Source organism: Panthera tigris, chromosome C1 (assembly GCF_018350195.1).
Source record: "Panthera tigris isolate Pti1 chromosome C1, P.tigris_Pti1_mat1.1, whole genome shotgun sequence".
Classification (NCBI taxonomy): Eukaryota; Metazoa; Chordata; class Mammalia; order Carnivora; family Felidae; genus Panthera; species Panthera tigris.
In genome coordinates this window covers 8,549,460-8,571,669 of record NC_056667.1, presented here as the reverse complement: position 1 = coordinate 8,571,669, position 22,210 = coordinate 8,549,460, and the positions used below count along the sequence as shown (strand labels likewise).

Sequence of the window (22,210 nt, the reverse complement as noted above, 5' to 3'; positions counted from 1 at the left end):
AGAAGCTGGTCCCTGTCCCCGTCCCTGCCTGCTGGTCTTCGCTGGCTCAGCAAGGGTGGGGGTGGGTGTCCAAAGAGCAGCCTGATGGCAGAAGAGGCAGGCACAGTCGTGGGTTACCTACCCTCCTCCTTCCCAGGGTGGCTGGTTGAGGCAGAGGGGCAGCCCTTAGGAGAGACTGAGCAAGAGAAGCAGCTGGGACCAAGGAGGGTGTTTTATTGTCCTTCAGAGCTCTGTCCCCAGGCTGTGGGATGAGTGCCTGGTGGCTTGAGCCTGCACTCCCCGGATGGGTGGGACGTGGTTCCTTCCTTTTGAAGGCTGGGCACAGTTCTGTTTTTCTTTCCATGGGAACAAGTCACAGCTGCAGCTGGGCCCCTTGCCCCGCCCACATCCACCCCAACAGCTTCCAGCCTGCTCCCAGGGCTCCCGATGCCCGCCTTGCTCAGGGGGTACCGGGCTGCCGGTGGCTCCTCTCTTCCGGCTCCTGGCTGCCAGCTGTTGGCACCACTTCTCAAAGGACTGGAGCCAGAGAGGAGAAAGGAAAGGCTATTTGGCCCCTCCTGGGTCAGTGCTGTCTGTGCTAGGCGAATGCCTGTGCTCAGCTCCTTCTGTCCCCAGAGGGAATAGGAGATCCCTCCCTCCGCCCCAGCTACTCAGCCGGCTCTGCCCCAGGCCAAATGCAGAGGCTCAGAACAGCTCTGATCTGTGATCTGGGGAGCTGTGTTCTGAGTGGGGCAGATGAGGGAGTGGGCACCCGGGGACCCATACACAGCGTGGGCTGGCATTGAGTGGCAGCTGTGCTGTGACTGAGCCTTGTTCCCACGCTGAGTGGCAGGGTAGGACTGGGCTGAGCACATGGCCAGCAGCCAAATCAGAATCCAAGCTGTGTTTTCTCAAAGGAACTGACTCCTCCCCGGGAAACGAAGGGGCCCCCAGCTCAGAAATGTCCAGGTGTGGCCCTAGTTTGGGAAGGCCTGCCGGGGGGGGGGGGGTACCCCCCAGTACCTGGGAAAGGACCCGGCCGCCTTCCTGTTGCTGCAATCGCCGAGCCGCCCGCAGCCGCAGGACTCGCCGCCGCCACACGCGCCAGGCCCGCTTCAGGTGCCACTGCCTGAGCTGTGGGGACAGGTGGTGAGGCCCCAAGCTGGCCCGCCGCCCCTGTGCCACGTCTTCCCCTTACACCCCTGCAGCACAGGACAGGGGCCGTGATGGGGCGGGGACGGGGGTATCCCCTGAGGTGTGTTAACGCAGATCCCGTCGCCTGACCCCACGGATGCAGACCAAGATGCTTCGGGAGGCTTCATTTCTAGGGGTTAGGGTTGAGGTGCGATGAGCTGAGAGATCAGCACAAGGCTGGGAAGGGGGGGGGGGCGGGCGGGGCTGAGCCTGCTCACCAGCGTCCGTGCCAGCTGCTCCTCTCCCTGAGCGTCCACCCAGTGCTGCCATGTTGCCGCCAGGCACCTGGCCTGCTGGGAGCCCTGGAGCCGGCGAAGCAAGGCCTCAAGGTGCCAGCGCTGCAGGTACCTCCTCCTGGTGGGGTGAGGCCCTGCTGAGCACCCCGACAGCCCAGACCGTCACGAGCCCTTCATGACCAGGTAGAAGGGCAGCGCCACGGATCCCCCAGGGTCCTCCAGGAATGAGCGCCGGCCAGAAAGAGCCCAGCTCCGGCCGTGGCTCAGGCAAGCCCCGGGGCCCTGCCGCACGCACACACGCACGCGCAGCTGATCTTACCCCAGCTGCCTCTCAGCGGCCACGCCTTGGCCTTTGAGGACACTGGCCTCAGAGCTGCAGTCCCCTCCTGGTTTTCCGGGCGGCGGGCCCTGGGCCTGGCTGGTGCGTCCAGGCCACTGCAGCTGGACCTGGAAGGCACGGCAGAGGCGAGGCTCTCTGTCACCTGGAAAGAAGAGGTTAATAAAGAATAAGTACATAGAACGGATTTGCCACCTTGCCGGAAGCTGATTTCCAGGCCTGCGAGATGATGGACCCCAGGGGCAGGTCTCCTTACTCTGAGCCCAGGACATCTCTCTCTGCTCCTTCGGTCCACCGCCGCCGTGGTGCCGCGTTGGGCTGGGCCGCGTCCTGCAGCGGTGGGTCTGAGGGAACAGCCGGAGAGCAAAACCTGAACCTGAGGGGTTTGCACCCCCTGGCACTCAGGCGACCTGGCAGGATCCTTTCCTGTCCTGCCCCAGAAGCAGGGCCTCCTGCTCTTGCGCGGCCCTGGGGCTCCCAGGGGGAGACGGAGAAGGTGTAGCATGGCCATCGGTACACATTACAGCCTCTTCCCCGTTCTCCCCAGCAAGGCTGGAAATTCAAGCGGAGGGCAGGCCAGTGACAGCCACCACCTGGTGACAGCGTACCGGTGCCAGCACAGCCTGTGAGCAGGTTGCCCCCCTCCCCGCCCCCACTTAGGCTTTACAGAATGAGATTACTTGTCTGAGGCCCCCTGTCTCGGGAGCAGTGTGACTCCAGAGACTGAGACCCAGCTTCTACTCGACTACAGGCCAGGGGCTGTCCGAAGGCCTCTGCACCATGAGGTGGCAAAAAACCTGCTCGTGTCGGTGGGGGAGGGCTGCCTGGCTGCGTGCGTTCATGTGCTAGAAAGGAGAGGCCTGGAACCAAGCACCCTAGTTCTCATTTACTTTTGGTTTCCGTATGCCTGTTTCTCCACCAGCAAATGGGATCCCCGCCTGCCTTTGCCAATAAGAATGGAACGATAACGAGTTAATTTATCTTAAATGTTTATTTGGAGAGAGTACGTGCACGTTCGCACGAATTAGGGAGGGGCAGAGAGCCGGGGGGGGGGGGGGGGGGAGAGAATCCTAAGCAGGCTCCACGCACAGGGCAGAGTCCAACAAGGGGCTCATCTCATGACACTGGGATCATGACCTGAGCCGAAATCAAGAGTCAGGCGCTTCACCGACTGAGCCACCCAGGCACCCCAGGATGTTAATATATTTAAAAAAAATTTTTTTTAATGTTTATTTATTTTGGAAGAGAGTGCGGGCAAGCAGGAGAGGGGCAGAGAGAGAAGGGGAGAGAGAATCCCAAGCAGGCCCCAAACTGTCAGCGCAAAGCCCGACGTGGGAGCCGATCCCGCAAACCTTGAGATCATGATCTGAGCCAAAACCAAGAGTCGGATGCTCAACTGACTGAGCCACCCTGGCGCCCCCGGAATGTTAATATTCTTAAGCACACTCTGAAAATAAAATTGTCTTGTGACACAGATCTAGAAATAAAATACTCTGAAACCCCAGAATTTGCTGTTGCCATAGCCCTATACGTGTGCATACACGGATTCTGCAAATAACCAAGCGAGCCCCTTATTCCATTTAAAAAAACAATTCAATCTTTTTTCTTAGACTCTTTCTAGAATTTATTTTATGCTTCCTAGCATTCTGAAACAGGATTCTTGATGATTTCAATTCCTTTTTAGGAACACTAAGTGTCTGGCCGGTAGCTCTGGGGCTGTGTGTCCTCCAGTGACACGTCCCAAGGCTGCTATGCTGTGTTATTCCTTGTCCCCGGCTCTCACTGTGGCTTTGAATCAGTCCTGTTTGCCATCAAGCTCTTGTCGCCATTTGCTAGTGTCAGAACTGCTTTTTTTCTTTTAAAGATATTTAAAACTGAAAAAATTATTTTTTAAATGTTTTATGTTTTATTTTTGAGAGAGAGAGACAGCACACATGTGCGACCTGGGGAGGGGCTGAGAGAGAGGGGGGGAGAGGGAAAGCAAGAATCTCAAGCAGGCTCTGTGCTGTCAGCACAGAGACAGACGAGGGGCTCAAACTCATGAACTGTGAGATCATGACCTGAGCCGAAATTAAGAGTTGGATGCTTGGGGTGCCTGGGTGGCTCAGTCGGTTAAGCGTCTGACTTCAGCTCAGGTCGCGATCTCACGGTCCGTGAGTTCGAGCCCCACGTCGGGCTCTGGGCTGATGGCTCGGAGCCTGGAGCCTGCTTCCGATTCTGTGTCTCCCTTTCTCTCTGCTCCTGCCCCGTTCATGTTCTGTCTCTCTCTGTCTCAAAAATAAATAAAGTATTAAAAAAAAAAATTAAAAAAAAAAAAAGAGTTGGATGCTTAACCGACTGAGCTACCCAGGTGCCCCCCAATTGTTTCTTTATTTTTAAGTAATCTCTATACCCAATGTGGGGCTCAAACCCACAACCCTAAGATCAAGAGTCACATGCTCTACCGACTGAGCCAGCCAGGTACTCACAGAACCAACTGCTTCTGGTCTGGAGAGTGACTGACTGGTGGTTTATCTTTGGGTGGAGAGGGTTATGAAAGAAACTGTTTTTTCCATTTATATTTCCTGATTTCCCTGTAGTGACCATGCGTAATTTTTCCAATAAAGAATAAAAAGGACTTGCTAGTTGCTCCTGTTCCCCTGCACCCATCTAGATCTAGGTTGCACCATGACACGTGTGAGTTTAGGTGCCCGTCTCCCTGGTAGATGGTGCCCAGAGCATTTGTCTTTGGGACAGATCTGCACTGGGCTGGCACTGGCTGATGGGCCCAAAGATGGCAGTCTTCCAGAGCCAGGAGACCGTCCCACAACCAGGTAGGGGTGTTGTCCCCAAGGTCGGTGGGCCCCCGGATAAGCATCCAGCCACGCTTGCCACCTTGGGCTGAAACAAGCTGATTCTGAGGCCACTGGCCCTCAGGTCATTTTTGGACCTCCCACCCCACCTAGGCTACCTCACCTGCTTCCACGGGGCTGGAGTGTCCATCAGTGCTAGGAGGCGCCCTCTGCTGGCCACCCCGGGCCGCTGCCTGCGGTCAACCGGGCAGGCCTCCTGGGCCTCTGCCTCCTGTGGTTCCAATTGCCCACTGAGCAGCACTGCCCGCCACTGGGCCCAGCAGGTCCACAGGAGGCGTCTGGACGCAGCCTGCCGGAACTGGGTGATGGCGGCTCCCCGGACACGGCCCCTGGCTGCTGCCTGGGCCCAGGCCTCTAGGACCCTGGGAGAGAGGCAGGAGCCCATGTTTGTGGTGGGCTGTAGGGAGCCCTCCCCTGCCCCAGGCCAAGCCCCTGCCAGTGCTCCTCCCCTCATCCCTCTTCTGGGGAAATCCGGTTCGAACAGGCACCGAAAGCTGCAGAACATCACACGCGGGGGGGGGGGGGAAAAGCGCCCCGTTGAGGGGACAGAGAGTGGGTAGTCCTGCGGCCACACTGCTCCTCCCCCTCCTTCACAAGAAAGAGCACTGTCTGTTGAGCACCTGCTGTGTTTCTGACCCCTGAACTGAGCATTTGCGTGCGGTATGTCTATAAGGCAGGCCTGTTCTCTCCCTTTGACCTTTCAAGTTAGAGACTTGCCCAAAGAGGGGTCACACTGCTGGGAAGCGCAGGTCTGGAATTGGACCCCAGCACTAGCCCCAGCGGCTGGGATCACCTCTCCCTCTGACCCCTGCCTCCGAAGCCCCGTCACCAGCCACCAAATACCTTCTACCTGTGCCCCAAACAAGCTCAAGACCTCAAAAACAAACCCAGCTGGAAGCACAGTGTGGGGCTGCCCGCGGGCCGTGGGCACCCACCTGGCGCTCAGCTTCTGGGCAGCATGGGCTCTGCTGACTCAGCGTGGGTGGGACCCACGCACCCACCGCGTCCAGCACAGAGCTGCTCTCTCTTCCGCCAGCCGGTGGGCCTTGCAGCGCCGGCCCAGAGCCACTCACCTCCTCAGCTGCCCGTCCGTCGGGCCCCCCCGTGCACGGCTTCTCCAGTGGGTCACGGGGACCCGGGCCACATGCTGCTCCTGTGCCCAGGCTTTGGCTGCTCCGGCTTCCCGCCACATGGAAAATGTGGTCCCCAGGGCCCTTCTCGGGCCATCCCGAAAGGCTCTGGTGGCTGGGAACACCCCTGTGTCTCTCACAACTCCACACGGGGCCTGGAAATGGCTGCAAAACAGGAGCAGAGGAGGGGCCCGGCGGGCTTTCAGAGTCAGAAGTCACAATGTCAGAGGTAATACGTGGCTTTGCACATACAACCCTGCACCTTAAAAAACGCACGGACCCTGGGGCACCTGGGTGGCTCAGTCGGTTAGGCATCCGACTTCGGCTCAGGTCATGATTTCACAGGCCATGAGTTCGAGCCCCGCGTCGGGGCTCTGTGCTGACAGCTCGGAGCCTGGAGCCTGCTTCGGATTCTGTGTCTCCCTCTCTCTGACCCCCACCCCCACCCCCACTCCCTTCATGGTCTGTCCCTCTCGGTCTCATAAATAAATAAACACTAAAAAAATTAAAAATGCACGGACCCACGTGTAACAGGTCAAAGTGCTGGCTTTTAAGAGCTGCTGCAGGAGCCAACTGACTCAGGGCGGCAGGGGCTCTCCGGGAGGTTGTGGGAACCCAGCAGATGTGGGGTCCAGTCCCAGTCAGTCCCAGTGCGATCAGGGGAGCAGCCAGGCCTGGTCTCCCTTCACAAGCCCACTCCGGGGCAGGAGGTCAGTGAGGGGAGCACAGCACCCACTCCAGGAGGGGCCAGAAAAAACGGTGTCCACTGCTCAGGGGTGAAAGCCCAGGAGTCAGCCGCTCGGCGGTCTGTGGCCGGCGGCCCGTGTGCGGACACCGTGAACGTCGGGGTATTTGTGGCTGAACGGTGGGAAGAGGCGTCATCTGCCCGCTCTGTTTTTTTTTTTTTTTAATTTTTTTTTAACATTTTATTTATTTTTGAGATAGGGAGAGACAGAGCATGAACAGGGGAGGGTCAGAGAGAGGGACACACAGAATCTGAAACAGGCTCCAGGCTCTGAGCTGTCAGCACAGAGCCCGACGCGGGGCTCGAACTCACGGACCGCGAGATCATGACCTGAGCCGAAGTGGGCCGCTTAACCGACTGAGCCACCCAGGCGCCGCCCCCGCTCTGCTTTTAAATACGCACGAATGACGTATAGGCGTTTTACTAGAACATCTCTGTTCAAGATTTCACTCCTTTGGCAATGGTATAGAGGAGAGCCTGCCTGTGTTTGAACAACACGTGGTATTGGAGCACACGATATGCTGGGTGTTTGAGGAGCTGAATTCCCCCATCTTTACCATGTCCTCTGAAACCAAAGGACTGACCCGGTCGGGAGTCGGAGATCTGGGGCTCATCAGGGCATCGGGTGGAGTTAAAGCCTTGCCACCCCCCCTCCCCCACCCCACCACCACTCAAACAAAGCAGGTAATAGAAGGCCGGTGGTCGTGGCTCTTTGGCTCCTTCTGGGCTCTCTCCCTGCTTCTTCCAGAGAGGGTGTGACCCTCATCCCCCTACCAGCAAGGCCCACCCACCTCTGCAGTAGGGGCTGCTCTGGCGGGGCCGCTGTGCGTCTCCGATGAGCTGCTGCCCGTCGCCAGTCCCGGAACACAGACCTCCTTAGGCCCTGGAGTTGCACCTGCACCCACTGCTGGTACTTTTCGTGCAGGAGCTGCCGCCCTGTGGCCAGAGAGAGGCTGAAATGCCACTGCGTGTTCATCCCAGCCTCGCCCCTCTGGCCCCGGGTGACTGTGGGGCCCTCCTCAGCCAAATGCAGACAGAGGAGGCCCCCTAACCATTGGGGGCTATGGGGCGCCTGGGTGGCTCCGTCGGTTAAGCATCCAACTGTGGCTCAGATCATGATCTCGCGGTTCGTGGGTTCGAGCCCCACGTCGGGCCCTGTGCTGACAGCTGGGAGCCTGGAGCCTGCTTCGGATTCTGTGTCTCCCTCGCTCTCTGCCCCTCCCCCGCTCATGCTGTGTCTCTCTCTGTCTCTCAAAAATGAATAAAGGTTAAACAATAGACAGATAGATAGATAGATAGATAGATAAATGCTTCGGTTACAAGTGTCCAGTGACGACCAGATCAACCCAACTCGCTGTTTTTCGTTTCTTGGCAATGTTTAGGAATCAGGAGAATTCATGTTGAAATCCAGACTTCCAGCTTTTCTTTGGAAGCTAGGTCTGACCACACTGGGACAGCAAGTGGACTGGAGCAGCAGCTGTCCTCAGTGAACAGGACAGGGGTTCTCCAGAGCCACCGGGTCCCCACCCGCCAGCTCATCGATACGATGCATCTGTGCAGTGGGAAGCCTCGAAAGGGGCCCCCGACGATCCCCACCCCCCATGTCGGGCTCTGAGGGCACCATGACTCAGCGCTCAGACCCATGACTCCTGAAGGCCAGGTGAGGATAATGAAGATGAGGACAGAGGCGAGGACAATGGAACATCCGAGGGGAGCTGGGTTCTGAGCCAAACGCTGCGCATGGATGGTCTCCGAGTGTCCCCACAACTGCCCCCTGAGGAGGGTGCCGCCCCGATTCCCATTTTCCAGCTAAGTAAGTAAGCTGAGATTCGGAGAGGTTAAGCGGCTTGTGTAAGGTCCACACAGCTGGGGAATGGAAGGGCAGTGTTCACAGTGTCCACGCCCCCAGGTTCTGCTCTGCCCCTCCCCATCCCGGGTGAGCTCTGTGGACGTCCCATCACCGGACCCTGTGCGGGAGGACACAAAATCCTGGGTCGCCCCGATGAGCCCTGGCCCTTCTCTCACCCGCGGGGGCCCGGACCCAGGCCCTGACTCACTCTGCCAGCAGCCGTGCCAGCGGTGCAGGGCGCCCCGGACCAGTGTGCGACCCCGGGCCCAAACGCACCGCTCTGCCTGCAGCCTCTGCGCCAGCCGCCGCCGCCACAAGCCCAGTGCGGCCCTGCAGCTCCGCTCCCAGGCCCAGCCAACAGCCAGCTCTCTCTGGGCCCCTTGGGCTGTTGCCCAGTGGCTCCAGCCGAGAAGGATGCTAGGAAGCGGAGAGCCCACCCTGAGGATGGGCACGGCCACCCCAGGCTCTCCCAGCCCTCCCCTCCGTCGGGAGCTTCAGGTGACTCTTCTCCCTGTTTCCATCCTGGGGGAGGGCGGGCTGCTGGGGGCCGGACCGCTCAAACGCTACTCTGAGTGTCACGGTGACAGGCGGTAGGGATAAAATGGGATCCCGGACCCCAGCGCCAAGTCCTGGGGCTCAGCCACTGGTGACAAACATTGCTATGTGCCAGGGACTGTGCTAGGGGATTACAGGCCCCTACCTTGTCGATTCCCATTGGAGTACTATTATTATCCCTGAACAAATGGAGAGACGGAGACTCAGAGGGGTTAAGCAACTTGCCCAAGATCACACAGCCAAGCCAGCGAGGGGCAGAGCTGGGATTAGAACCCAGGCAGACCGACCCTTAATTAAGCATTGTGCTACGAATGAATAAATGAATGCGCCACAGCTAACAAAGTCTCTGGGAGAAACGATTACCCCGTAGAGTGCCTCAGGCCCCCTTCCCTGTCAGCAGGGCAGGCCAAGAGGGCAGGAGACGTCCAGAGGATCTGAGTCTGGGGGTGTGAGATGGGAGCCCTCTAGGATGCAGACCCCAAAGGGATGAGTGGTGAAGGACAAGGACTGATGGGAAGGGGGCTGGGAGACAGGATGTCTATGGAGTGGTGGGCAGCATGGCTCATCCCTCAAGGGGAGGGGTCCCTACCGCCTCCGAAGAGTACACCGGTGCCACCTCGCTGCCCTCCGGGACTGCTGTGCCCGCACCTGCCAGAGCAGAAGGCACCGCCTCTTCTGCTGCCGCCCAGCTGCCCACACAAAGCTCAGCCGGAGCGTCTCCAGGAGGGTGGGGGCCCTGGAAACCTGGGGAAGGAGGGATGGAGTCCTGGATCCCCGGGCCCCTGCTCCGTCCCCACCCTCTCCTCCCACCTGCCACCCTAGCCCGTCCCCACCCCCGGCCCCTCACCTTCTCTAGTGAGCTTCGGGGTGTGCTGCAGCCCGGCAAGTCCTCCCCCCCCGGGATGCTGCCCAGGAGCTCCGGGGCCAAGGTGGTCCTGGCACTGTCTGACGGGGTGCCTGGACCCCAGGCCCTCAGGCACCAGCCCTTCAGGATACGCCGAATCATCTGCTGCCGCATGCCCTGGAGGAAGGAGCTACAGGAAGGGGCAGGTGAGTCCCTGGGCCCCAAGCAGGTGCTACCCCCCAGCTGGGTCCCTGCAAAAGCGCTGGGCTGGAAGGGAGCCACCGCGTGCCAAACAAAGGCTAGAGCACCACCTCTCAAAGCCAGCTGCACGTGGGACTCTTGGGGAGTCCTGGGAAGTACTGAGGCCCATTGGGATCCCAGCCCCAGAGTCTCTGACTTAACAACCTAGGTGGGGCCTGGGCTTCCTAATTTTCCCAAAGCTCCCAGAGTGACCCTCGTGAGCCTCTTGGGCTGAGACCACTGCTACACCTGCATCACCTGGCTGATCCCTGCCACACTCCTGATGGGTATGGAGCTGCGCCCCAGGCCCCAGGCCCCCAGATTCAAGAGGCCACAGGTATAACCACTTCTGCCTCTGCTCAGTTAGGAAGACAGGGAAACTGAGGCTTGGTGAAAGGTCATTTCCCCAAACTCCAAATAGCAGAAGATGTGGGTTCCATATACTCATTTTCTTTCTTTTCTACAATTATTGTAATGTTTATTTATTTTTGAGAGAGGGTATGTGTGCACACGCGCAAGCGGGGAAGAGGCAGAGAGAGTTGGAGACAGAATCCCAAGCAAGCTCTTCGCCGTCGGCACAGAGCCCGACGTGGGACTGGAACTCAGAGAGACCTGAGCCGAAATCAAGAGTCGGACGCTTAACCGGCTGAGCCACCCAGGCACCCCCAAATACTCCTTCTAGGTCACAGGGTGGCCCCAGCTATGTCGTAGATAGATAGGGACTGCTCCCTGATGCCCAAAGGGTAGAGGACGGACTGGAGGAGGGAAAGCTGCCTTCTGGGAGATCACGGTGGACTGACTTTCCCGAGAGTTCTAGGGGTACGTTACAAGAGACTGAGGGTCCCAGTGGACCAAGCGGGTGAGGGATAATGGATGCTAGGCATGTGGCGTTCAGTGACAGAATTCTTATCCCTACAACTGTTGGTGTACATTCCACCTGTCGTATCATCGATGCAGCTGGTCCCTCCTGACCCCCTCCACCCCCCTCACCCACCACGACCATCCCGGGGACTCTGAATCCCGGCCGCGAGTGTCTTGTGCAAAAGCAACGGGGACCGTCTTCCTCCTACTTCACGTGATTTAGAGCAAGCTGTTCGACCCGCGGAGCCTCAGTTTCTCTAGTTGTATGATGAGGCAGATAGGGGCACTTACTCCCTTACAGGATTTTTCCCATGCCTCTGACGTGTCAGACACTTGCCAGGCACTGGGGGACAAAGGTGAGACACACACGGTTCCTGCCACCCGGGGGGTTCCCACCCGGCCGGGAGATGAGCAAGAAACCGACCTCTCTCATCAGGGTTCCAGCCCCTCGGGGAGAAGTCTGTGTTTGTGCCCCCTGCTACCCCGTGGCTCCTGCAGCTCTCTGCTCCATCACGGCCTCCAGGTCCCTGGGCCACCTCCCCCCAGTCCCACACCTGCTGGGAACCACAGTGTGCCACGGGGAAGAGCGGGGTCTGGCCTGTTCCCCATGGGGCACTCCTGCCGGTGCTGGGCACCGCTCACGTGCCCACCCTGCACGCATCCCCCAGGCCCAGCCCCGGGCCACAGGCTCGCGGACACCTACTCAGCCTTCCGACGCTGGGAGAGCCGCGTCCTCCAGAGCAGCAGCGCCCGGCGGAGGGCCAGTCTCCGGCAGGCTTCCCGCAGGGAGCTGCCACCTTGCACCTGGGCCATTGTCCCCAGGCCTTGGGCTGTGGCCACGCCAGGGGCTGAGCTGCAGAGGGCCACGTTCCCTGAGAAGCAGTCGAGGGATGAGTCAGTCCCGTCCCCAGTGACCTCCTTCCACCCAAATCTGTTGGTGGAACCCACGGCAGTCACAGAGGCTGTCACAGAGGCTGCTGCCTCACCTCCCCCCGCCCCTCCTGAGGACCCTTCCCCTCCCAGGCACTGCCTCCTCCCACTGCCTCCAAATCCTCCCTTCAGAGGCCCCATCTTTCCCTTTCAGATTTTGGGGTGGGGGACAAGGTCTGTGCGTCCCCCAGACCAGGAGCTTCCTGAGAGCAGGGACCACATCCCCCTCTGGTAGAAGACAGAACAAAGTCCCTCGTCCAGAGAAGCTCACGACTGGGGATGAGAATGGGGCCCAGCCAAAGCCTGCCCACTCCGGGGACCCCGCCTGGACCTCCCGCGCCCGTCAGACTGCACCCCCCCAGAAAGCTCCCTGCGTCACCATCCCCCATCCCAAGAAGCCATCGGTTCAACCGGGGCCCATCACAGACGGAGCTTAGGTGATGCTGTTTGCTGGGGTGGGAGGGAAAGGGAGCCCCTCCGCCCGCCACTCGCTTGCTCACCTGCCTTCTGCCGGCAGAGGGACAGCTGGGTCACCTTCGCTCCATCTGAGGCCTGGAGCTGCTTCATTCGCACCCACTGCTGCAGACATATCCTCAGGGTCCTGGCCCGGCGGTGAGCCAGGCGGTCCCGGTACCGGGCCCCTCTTTGCACAAACTGCTGCCAGGCCCCAAAGCACCTGGGGAGCCGAGAGAAGGTGCTGGTACTAAGAGCGATGATTGCAGCAACAGCCGCCTGCCCCATACCGCATCGCCTCTCAGAGCCTCAGGCTTCCCGTAGGTAAAATGGGGCAGCTGTAAGGACTTACTGTGCCACCTGCTCAGGCCGCCACACCCGGGCCTCTGGGTGCCCGGATGGCCTCAGCAGCCTCCTGCCCGGCCCCCTGCAACGGCTCTCCAGACAGCCGCTGCTCAGTTGCCAGAGTGATCTTTTTCAAATCTCAAACGCCGTCAATCTCGCTCCCCTGCTGAAATCGTCCGGTGACTGCCCCCTTGCTCTTAGGACAAAATGTCAGCTACTCTGCACGGCCCACAAGGCCGCGCAAGGTCTGGCCCCGGCACGGCCCCCACCCTGGACCACGGGGCTCCAACTTGACTGGCGTCCTTTGCGCTTCTCATGCTCCTCTGTCACAGGCCTGTGCCTGTGCTGTTCCCTCGCCGGGCGCTCTCCTGCCGGCTCTCCCTCAACTAACCGGCCAAGCACCCAGCCTCACGTCTCCGCTGAACCCCAGTCTAGCTCAGCAACCTTCACTCGAAGGTCTCATGGAAAACTGCACTTGGCGGTGTGTGTGTGGTGGGGGGGGATGCCTGGGTGGCTCAGTCAGTTAAGCATCCAACTCTTTTTTTTTTTAATGTTTATTTTTGAGAGACAGAGCATGAGTGAGGAAGAAGCAGAGAGAGAGGGAGACACAGACTCCAAAGCAGGCTCCAGGCTCTGAGCTGTCAGCACAGAGCCGGATGCGGGGCTTGATCGTGTGCCCTGAGCCAAAGTCGGCCGCTTAACGAGCTGAGCGCCCCAGCATCTGACTCTTGATTTTGGCTCAGGTCACGACCTTGCAGGTCGTGGGTTCGAGCCCCACATTGGGCTCTGCACTAACTGTGGAACCTGCTTGGGAGTCTTGCTCTCTCTCTCTCTGCTCCTTGAGCTCTCTCTCAACAAACAAACAAACAAACTTAAAAATATATATATGAAAAATGAAAACCGCACCGGGGGGACATGCAGTCAGCAGGATGCAGACATCGACGGGTTAACTCTATTGGACCAGCGGCCTGGTTTCCTCAACAGATAAACTGCAGAGAAAAAAACTAGAGGGGACCCCATAATGAGGGGCGCCTGGGTGGCTCAGTCAGGTAAGCATCTGACTGTGGATTTCGGCTGAGGTCATGATTGCAGGGTCTTGGGAGAGAGCCCGGAGTCAAACTCCATGATAAGTGTGCAGCCTGCTAAAGATTCCAGCCGACTTTAACATGTTGCCTTTCTTTCTTTCTTTTTTGAAGGCAATAGATCATATTTTAAGTGAATCTAATGAATCTAATGAATCTAAGTGAATCTAATGAAATTCCAACGCCTATTTTATGTTATTTTTAATGTTTATTTATTTATTTTGAGAGAGAGAAAAAAGCACGAGTTGGGGACGGGCAGAGAGAGCGAGCGAGAGAGAGCGAGAGAATCCGCAACAGGCTGTCTCTGTCAGCTTGGAATCCAACTCGGGGCTCGAACCCACAAACGGTGAGATCATGACCTGAGCCGAAGTTGGAAGCTTAACCAACTGAGCCACCCAGGGCACCCCCCCCAACATCTATTTTAACTTCTTCAAGTACTCCAAAGAGAAAATATTAAATTTAATGTTTCAACAAGTAGTATTTTCTATAAGTAGTCTGTGGGCTGTCAGAAAAAAAGTCCCCATTAATGAAGCACTATTTGGGTACAATATAAAGAAAAGAAACTGATTCTTTAAAAACACAGTACAAAGTTTTGGCGTTTGAATGAATGTCGGCCTCTTCTGGGTTGTCATTTAGGAAGCTGGACACATATTCTGGTGAGTGACCACCCCTCAAAATATTTTGTATTTCTTATTTTGGAATCGTTTTCAAAGACTGTAACGTGTGGACTTGATTTAGATCCCAGTTCAAACAAACTATAAGAGAATGCATACCTATAAAAAACAATTGAACATTTGAATGCTGACCAGGTATTCTCTGGTGTTAAGGAACGACTGTCCATTTTTCGGGGTGATCGTGGCATTGTGGTTGTGTCATTGAAAAGAGTCCCCATCTTTTAGAGATGCTACAGAAGTACTTACGGATGAGACGCTATGATGTGGGGGACCTGCTTTAAAATAACATAGGGGGAAACAGTTGGGGTACAGATGAAATGAATTTTTTAGGAGGTGATTTTCTTGAAGCTGGGTGATGGGGACCCTGGGGTTTAGGATCTATTCTAATTTTTAAATTTTCTTTAAAAATTTATTTTTTTGTTTTTGAGACAGAGACAGACAGAGCATGAGCAGGGGAGGGGCAGAGAGAGAGGGAGACACAGGATCCGAAGCAGGCTCCAGGCTCTGAGCTGTCAGCACAGAGTCTGACGCGGGGGCTCGAACTCACAAGTCACGAGATCATGGCCTTGAGCCAAAGTCAGACACTCAACCAACTGAGCCACCCAGACACCCTCTCTCTCTCCTTTTGTATAAGATATAAATGTCCCATAATAAAAGGTTAACCAGAGAAAACCCCTCTTACAGATCTGTGTTCCTTCCTTTCACAACACTGAACTCAGCGGGACTGGAGCACACCCTCTGTGACTGCCATGGTTCCACCAGGGTGGCGGAGGCAGGACTACCACTGAGCTTTGCTTTGGACCATATTCCAGAGTTCCGGGGAGGTGCCTTCGGCTCTCAGCAAACCGCAGCTGTTTTCATTTCTTATTTTTATCACTGTTTCTGGATAGCAGGAGTCAAGAACGGACTCAAAGGGTACCTCCCAGCTGCGTCCCAGCCTCTGCCTCCAGGAGAGGGGTCCCCACTCCACATTTCTTCCCCTTCTCCCTACCTGCCGAGCCAGGCTCTCTGCTGCTGGGTGTCCAGCGAGGCCACCTTGGGTGCGTCTGCAGCATGAGAGCACCGGGCCTGGGGGGGTCTCCCCTTCCTCTGAGTCCTCAGCGTGGCCCTGGAGGCCTCTCCCTGGACCCTCCTCTCCTGCCTGGCCCATTCCTTCTGATGGCACCATAAGAGGAAGCCTGGAAAGCGAGGAGAGAGAGCAAGAAGAGAGAATGAGTGAGTGGGGAGGCTCAGGGACAGGAGGCGGCCACGTTGCTCCCCATCTCTGGACCTCAGTTTCCCTGTGAGTGAGGGATGGCTGAGGGACTTTCTGGTTCTACCATGCAAGCCTGGGCTGGACCCGAACTAGCATCGGTGGCACCAATGCAGGACGTGTGCCTCTCATACTGCGTGTCCTCTAGCTGGCCACTTAACTTCTCTGTGCCTCAGTTCCCCATCCGTAAACTAGGCACAGTGCCTCGCCCGGGTCCCCCAAGGCTCACATGAGATCATGTCCAAAAAGCCGTTTGAGTAGATGCTCAGCAGACCTTCGCTCAGGACCCCCTGCCCTGCCCAGTGTGGGGGCTCAGCTCCCTCTCCCCTGCTTCCCCCGCAGGCCCATGGCTCACCAGCCAGTTGCTGCAAGGCCTGAAGCATCTGTACTTCTCCATCGCCTCCATCTGGTCCCGGCCAGGCTCCCGCCTCCTCCCTCTGACTCCCTGGACTGAGAGTAAAGTTGCCCGGAGAGAAACCGATGCCCAGGCATCAGAGGGAGGGCGCACAGTCCCAACCCGGCCACGCTGAGGATGCGCTGAGCTGGCCCTCCCCCACCCCCTTCTCATTTCACCCCGATTATCTAAGCAGTCTGCAGGGAGGTTCTGTTTCTGCTCCCTTCTCTTCAGTGCTATTTGGGCTCTTGCAACAAACGTGTGTTAAAATAAATGTTATCAGTGGGGCGCCTGGGTGGCTTAGTCGGGGGGTTCGAGCCCCGCGTCGGGCTCTGTGCTGACGGCTCGGAGCCTGGAGCCTGCTTCGGATCCTGTGTCTCCCTCTCTCTCTCTCTGCCCCTCCCCTGTTCACACTCTGTCTCTCTCTTTTTCTCTCTCTCTTAAAAATAAACATTAAATAAATAAAATAAAACAAATGTTATTGGAATAATGATGTCAAGCACGTCTAGTTAATTTGCAAACGAGAAAAAAAAAACAAAACAGTACACCCCTATGGTGGAAGATTGAGGGAAGAGAGAAGAAAAGAGTCAACTTGAATTCCACCGCTCCAGAGATAAGCACGACCTGCTTATCTTAGCATGTTTTGGGGTGTGTGTGTGTGTGTGTGTGAAATATTTACTTATGTTCATTTTTAACAGCAGTAAAATACACCAAACATAAAACTTAACCACCTTAATCATCTCTGAGTGAGCAGTTCCGTAGTCCTAACTCATTGAGCAACAGATTTTTCCTTCTGTACTGTTTCACGTGCAGAAAGCATATCTTACACACTATTTTCATTCTCCGCCCCCCCCCCCATTTAACGTCATCGTAACCATTTTTCCTTGTCAGCAAAAATTCCATGCAAAGACCCGTGAAACTACTTCTAGGAAGGGAGAGGGATGAAACTTTCAACCATTTGGAATGTTCTTCAAAGCAAGCACGCATGACTGTTATAATTAGAAATAACACCAATAAAAGCCACTCGATACGAAAAATTTCCCAAAAAAGAACGGGAGAAAATTGTAAAGTCTTGACAAACGTCACACGGAACGGTTGCCAAATGCTCACCACGTTGTTAAACCGTAATTTTCTCAATCGCTGTCGGGCATTTAGGCTGTTTTGAGGTTTTTACTAGTATAAATAATGTTGCAGTGGACGTACTTGAGCAGAGATCTTTGTCCACATCTGCTGGTGTCATTCTCATTCTCTTGTGGGGGAGTCGAGAAGGGGACACTGAGGCAGGAAGCGGGGGGAGGGAAGGCCCCCAGCGCTGCCCAGGCCACACTGACCAACTGACCACCAGGGTGTCCCAGACTACCTGCTTCTCCAGGCGGGGTCTGCCACCGGCTCCCTTCCTGAGGGGCTCTGGCCTTGGCCCGTCCCAGACGGTGGGGGTCCCGGCCCAGCCTGGACGCGGGGCTGCCCTTGCTTCTGCTGCAGAGTCTGGTTTCTCCACTGGGGCAAGAGAGAAGGGAAAGAAGGATGTGGGCCATAGCCTCAAATGTGCCCCAATGGTGGACAGGAGTGGGACATTTCTGTGAGACTCCAAAGTCTCCGGTCTTAACCTATAGACTACCTTGCCCCTTTGGGAATTAATGAACGCATGGAGAAATGCAGCGCTTTCCTTGGGGGGCAAAACCTGGAGCTGGGCCCTCCCAGAGCACTCCCTTCCCAAGGAGGGAAGACCACAGACGTGTCCTCCCAGTCCTGGCTGGCTAACGGTTAGAAAAACATAGCAGCTACTCATCCGGCAGAGTGCTTCCTATGTGCTAAGTAGGGTCCTAAGTCCTTTATATTTATTAATTTAACCTCACAACAATCCCGAGACATATGTACCATTATTTTTATGCCATTTCGGAGCTAAAGACACGAAGGCACAGAGAGGTTAAGTAACCTGCCCAAAGCCACGCAGCAAAAAATTTGTGGAAAAAAGAAAGTAGTGGAGGCTGGATTTGAACTCAGGCAGAGCTGGGTCAGGTGTCTGGGCGGGCCATCATCCACTGTACTGCTGATCACTGAGGAGGTATAAAACAGGTGGCCTCCTCCCCAGACATACCAGCCTTCCATCACCTCCCCACGGCCCAACCTGGAGGCCCCTGACCTTTCGGAAGCTCTGGGCCAGCAGGGCCTGAGTGTGTCGCTTCCATGCCACCTCCAGCTGGGCCACCCGGAGCCGCAGTGCCCACCGAAGCGCCCGCAGGCCCCTGCGCAACAGCCGCCGGCGGCCCAGGGCCACCGCCGCAGCCACGGCCCGCCGCTTCCACACCCGATGCCACCAGGCTCTGAAACATCTGAAACACCCCCCCAGCAGGGACTGGGTGAAGGAAGTCCCCTCCCCGCTTAAGTCCTGTGTGGATCTGCCCCCCGCCCAGGGCCTGCCCTCCACCAGGTGCTCGTCTCCACTGGCCCAGGCAACTTGGAGAGCAGCTGTCCCAGGAGTGTGGCTGGCACCCCCCCTCCGCACCCCCACAGCCCATGGCCTCACCGGGCCGTCCCAGACTCCAGGCTCCCAACGTTTCGGGCTTTGTTCTTGGAAAGCAAAAGAACAGGTCTCGGTTCTCAGGCTGAAGAGCAAGCAGGGCGGGACACCAAGCCTGCCTGTCCCCGGCCTCCCTTCCTGGGGGCGGGGAGCGTAACAGGGGAGCGGCGGCCAGCTGGCAAAGGGAATTCCTGGGAGCACTCCTGAGGTCCCCCGGCTCCCCCACCCGGCCTCCTCTGGCCTCTACCTGCGGGGCGCTCCTTGCTGGGGCTGCATCTGGTGGGCAGGAAGCTGTCCTCTCCTCCTCCTTGCTGACCAGCTCCTGCAGGGCCACCTCCCTTCCTTCCTGCCCAGGTGGGCCGCCCCGGGCAGCACGGGAGCAAGCTGAAGAGCAGGGTCTGGCTTCCCTGTTACCCACCCCTGGAGGGAGCCGAGGGTCCCTCTTCGGCCTGCTGCCATATGTAGGCCCCGGGGAGAAGTTCTCTCCTTGCCTCGCGGGGTTGGCCAGAAGGGCCCCCTGCTTCGGGTCGAGGAAATCCCCCGTCGGCATCCTCAGCGTGGCCTCCGGTGACGCAGGCTTACTGCTTGCCCGACTGTCTGAGAGGCCAGCCTGGGCCCCCTGTGTCCCTGGGAAATCCGCAGTTTCCCTGAGGCCTCGCACGGGTTTCTCCCTCCCCTCCCAGGATGCAAGAACAGGCTGGCCGGGCTGGCGGGGGGCAGGGAGGGCCCGGCCACTGCTGGTCCAGGGGTCCCGGTGAGCAGGGCCTGGGGGTTCCTGGGAGGCCCGGCACCCGAGACGGGCTACCTCGTGCTCCAGGTGTCGCACAGAGGCCAGCAGCTGGTGGATGGCAGTCTGGGATGGGGCCCGAGCCTGGCTCTGGACCGGGACAGTCAGGTCCTCCAGGGTGAGGGGCTCCCCCATGAGCCTAGGGGGCCAGTTCCCCAGGACACACCAGGGTCCGGAGCCTGGAAGTGTGTGCCCACTGAGAGAGGCGAAGCCTGCAGCAGGCTGGACGTCTGGGCAGGGGGTGTCTGTGCCCAGCCACCGGGACTGTCTCAGGCTGGTGGGTGGGTTAGCCAGCGACGCTCGGGATAGAGGGCTTCCCTGGGGTATCAGGTGGGGCCAGAAGCTGTCCAGAAGCTCTGACCGGAGGCGGGGGCTGAGGTGACTCCTGCCTTCGGCCAAGCTGGTCCCCCTTATGCTCAGGTTACTCTGCTGGACGACAAGCTCTCGGGTTCTCCCCTGGGGCCTGCCGGCCGGGGTCTGCAGGTTGCTCTGCTGTTGCAAGCCTGAGTTCACCAGCCGGCCAGTTGCATCCTTCAGGACGAGGCTCGGGCCGGCCAGGTTGGTCTGGACCCGGCAGGGCTCCTGGCGCCGCTCTGCCCCCGGGGAGCGTATGGTGGCAGGCCCTTCCCTCTCAGCTGGGCACTCGTGCACCCACCGGCCATGTCCGCTGCCCCGGCCGACACCTCTGCTCTTCGGAAATCTCCGTCGCTCTTAAGAGAGGACAGAGTCGTGAGCCGAGGGCGGACGCGGTGGTCAGTGCTCAGGTGGGTTGGGGGGAGCGGGTCAGAGACAGGATGCCAGGCAGGAGGAGGCCAGGACTGAGGGGTGGTCTGACTCGATGCCTGGCTGCAGGGAGCAGGGCTGGGGTGCGAGGGGGGAGGAGGGCAGAGGGAAGCAGGGGGACAGTAAAGAGGCTGTTGAGGGCATCCCAGGCGAGAGAGGACAGGGCTGGGATCAGGGATGGGGGAGAGAAGGACGCGGAAGCGGATCTGCCGTGGAGGCTCGGGGCTGGGGGGCTGGGGGCCGTGAAGGAAAGAGAAGAATCAAGGATGACTGATTCCTGGCTTGGGCAGGGGTGATGGGGAAGCAGCGCTGGGGGTCAGGGCCAAGACCCACACAGCAAACAGCTGCAGGTGAGCTGCTCTGGGTGACTCAGGGTGGGGCTTAGTCTCCCCAGCTCCCGGGGCCATGCGTCAGCCGGAGACCAGGAAACGCCTGGGGACCTAGCAGCTATACTGGGCCATAGGAGGTGTGGGTTTGAAGACAGGAACTAAAGCCCAGAGAGGTTTGGCAACTTGCCCCACAGTCACGCAGCTAGGACTTGGAGAAACTGGCACGTGCATCAGAATCTGAATTTGTCTGGGGGCGGCTTCCAGCCTTGGCTCTGTAGCCAAGCGCCTTAGCAGGGGGCGGCGGGCGGGGAGCCAGGCCCACTCCTGGTCCTCCTCTTCCTGGCCTCACTTCCTGACATCCTGACTCTCCCTCCGTCCCAGGCTAGGAAGACTTCGTCCCGGCCCAGCAGGCCCTGTACGGTCAACCTCTGGAATTAGCGAGGCCCTGGGCTGGACTGGCGGAAAAGAAGCTCTGGGCCAATAGCGAGAGGGGACCCTGTTCCCGCCACATCCAACCCAGACCCACCAAGCCTCTTGCCTGGCCTCAGGGGCGTCGCAGGCCTGGGGGGCACATTCTCCTTGCAGCTGGCGTCGTGTCTCAGCTCCATGGACTCGAGGGCAAAGCCAAGGCGGAGGCGTCCTTGGTCCACACTAAGGCCAGCAGTCTGGCCTGTTTGATCGGATAGGTCTTGAAGGGCAAGGACAGGATGCCCAGCTCCCACCGGGCCACACCCCAGCCCTGGCCTGCACCATACCCTCTGTCAGCACCTCTGCTTGCCCTGGGGCCCCCCAGCTGTCCTGGTCAGGCCCCCACACCGCCACCTTCCCCTGATGATTTTCGAATGTCCTCCAGCGCCCCCTCCTTCTAACACTGACCCCAGACCTCTCTGTGGCCCCTGCTTCCCAGACAGCCCTCCTGGGGGGGGGGCGGCTCTCTCAGACCACTTCCTTCCTTCTCCCCGCTGACCCCAGAACACTGCAGCCCAAAGCTGAACGGGACTGAAAACAGTCTAGGCCCCGTCCCCTCGTTCCTTGAAGGTTTCAGCTCTGGCTCACTGTGGCAGTCACCAACACACGCCTCAGTCCTTGGCGATCTCACCGTCCACATGGCTGATGCCTCTCACTCCTGGCCTGCGGAGTCCTTGACCTCTTCCTTTCCTGCCATCTTGCCCTTTGTCCCACCTCAGCCATCCACTCCCATGGTGCCCCCAGGCTCTAGCATCCTAAATAACTGTACCTGCTCCAGTTCTGGAGCCCACCCCCACCTTCTAGTGCCCATGCTGGTGGTCTTTCCCCCATCAGACCCCATCCTCTGGCCCCACCACCTCTGACTGTCCCTTGCTGCTTGCTGTCTCTCCCTTCCCTCCACGTAAAAACACCCGTGCGCACACCTCGCCCCTGGACCGCGCCCCTCCTCCCTCTGCACAACACTGATGACTGGTTTTCACCCTACTGCTGCACCGACAGCCTCGCTCCAAATGACCGCCTTTGATCCCACGTGGGTGCAAAGGCTGCTGGAGAATGAGACTAGTTCCCTCCCCCCTCCTTCCTAGATGCCAATCACACTTTCCCCTCTGTCCTCAAGTCCCTGCCACCTCTTCTCCCCTCCCCTCTCCCCCCAGCAGACCTTACTTTCTGTTGCACTCACAAAACAGGGCAACAGAAGAGAAATGCCTCCGTGTTCCTTCCTGGCCAGCTTCCAGGACACAGCCTTCCCCCACCTGCCCTCCCCCCAACTCCCCGCTCCATCCCGTGCGGTCCTATTCCCAGGCCGACCTTCCCCTGCGCTCTGGGGGCCATCCCATCTCATCTCCCCAAGGAAAGCACCCAGAGCCACC

At 58.3% G+C, this 22,210-nt stretch overlaps 1 protein-coding gene across 5 annotated transcripts; it reads right to left on the bottom strand.

The window, feature by feature from the left end:
- Positions 1–193: 193 nt before the first annotated feature.
- On the bottom strand, positions 194–21,058 carry CC1H1orf167 (chromosome C1 C1orf167 homolog). 5 transcript variants are annotated; one of them, XM_042998076.1, is made up of 20 exons: positions 20,899–21,058; positions 18,721–19,970; positions 18,480–18,523; positions 18,096–18,285; positions 17,313–17,449; positions 15,914–16,008; positions 15,298–15,484; positions 12,253–12,428; positions 11,526–11,694; positions 9,725–9,911; positions 9,467–9,621; positions 8,531–8,739; positions 7,265–7,409; positions 5,672–5,893; positions 4,702–4,960; positions 2,003–2,090; positions 1,729–1,891; positions 1,392–1,527; positions 1,003–1,113; positions 194–516 (listed from the first exon to the last, which is right to left on the bottom strand). In XM_042998076.1, the coding sequence occupies exons 1-20, from the start codon at positions 20,978–20,980 to the stop codon at positions 223–225; spliced, it is 4,299 nt and encodes a 1,432-aa protein (XP_042854010.1). In that variant the 5' UTR covers positions 20,981–21,058; the 3' UTR covers positions 194–222. The 5 variants fall into 5 exon arrangements, with proteins under 5 accessions (XP_042854010.1, XP_042854011.1, XP_042854013.1 ...); XM_042998077.1 differs by having other exon boundaries at positions 20,911–21,058; XM_042998079.1 differs by lacking the exons at positions 4,702–4,960; positions 8,531–8,739.
- Positions 21,059–22,210: the final 1,152 nt, after the last annotated feature.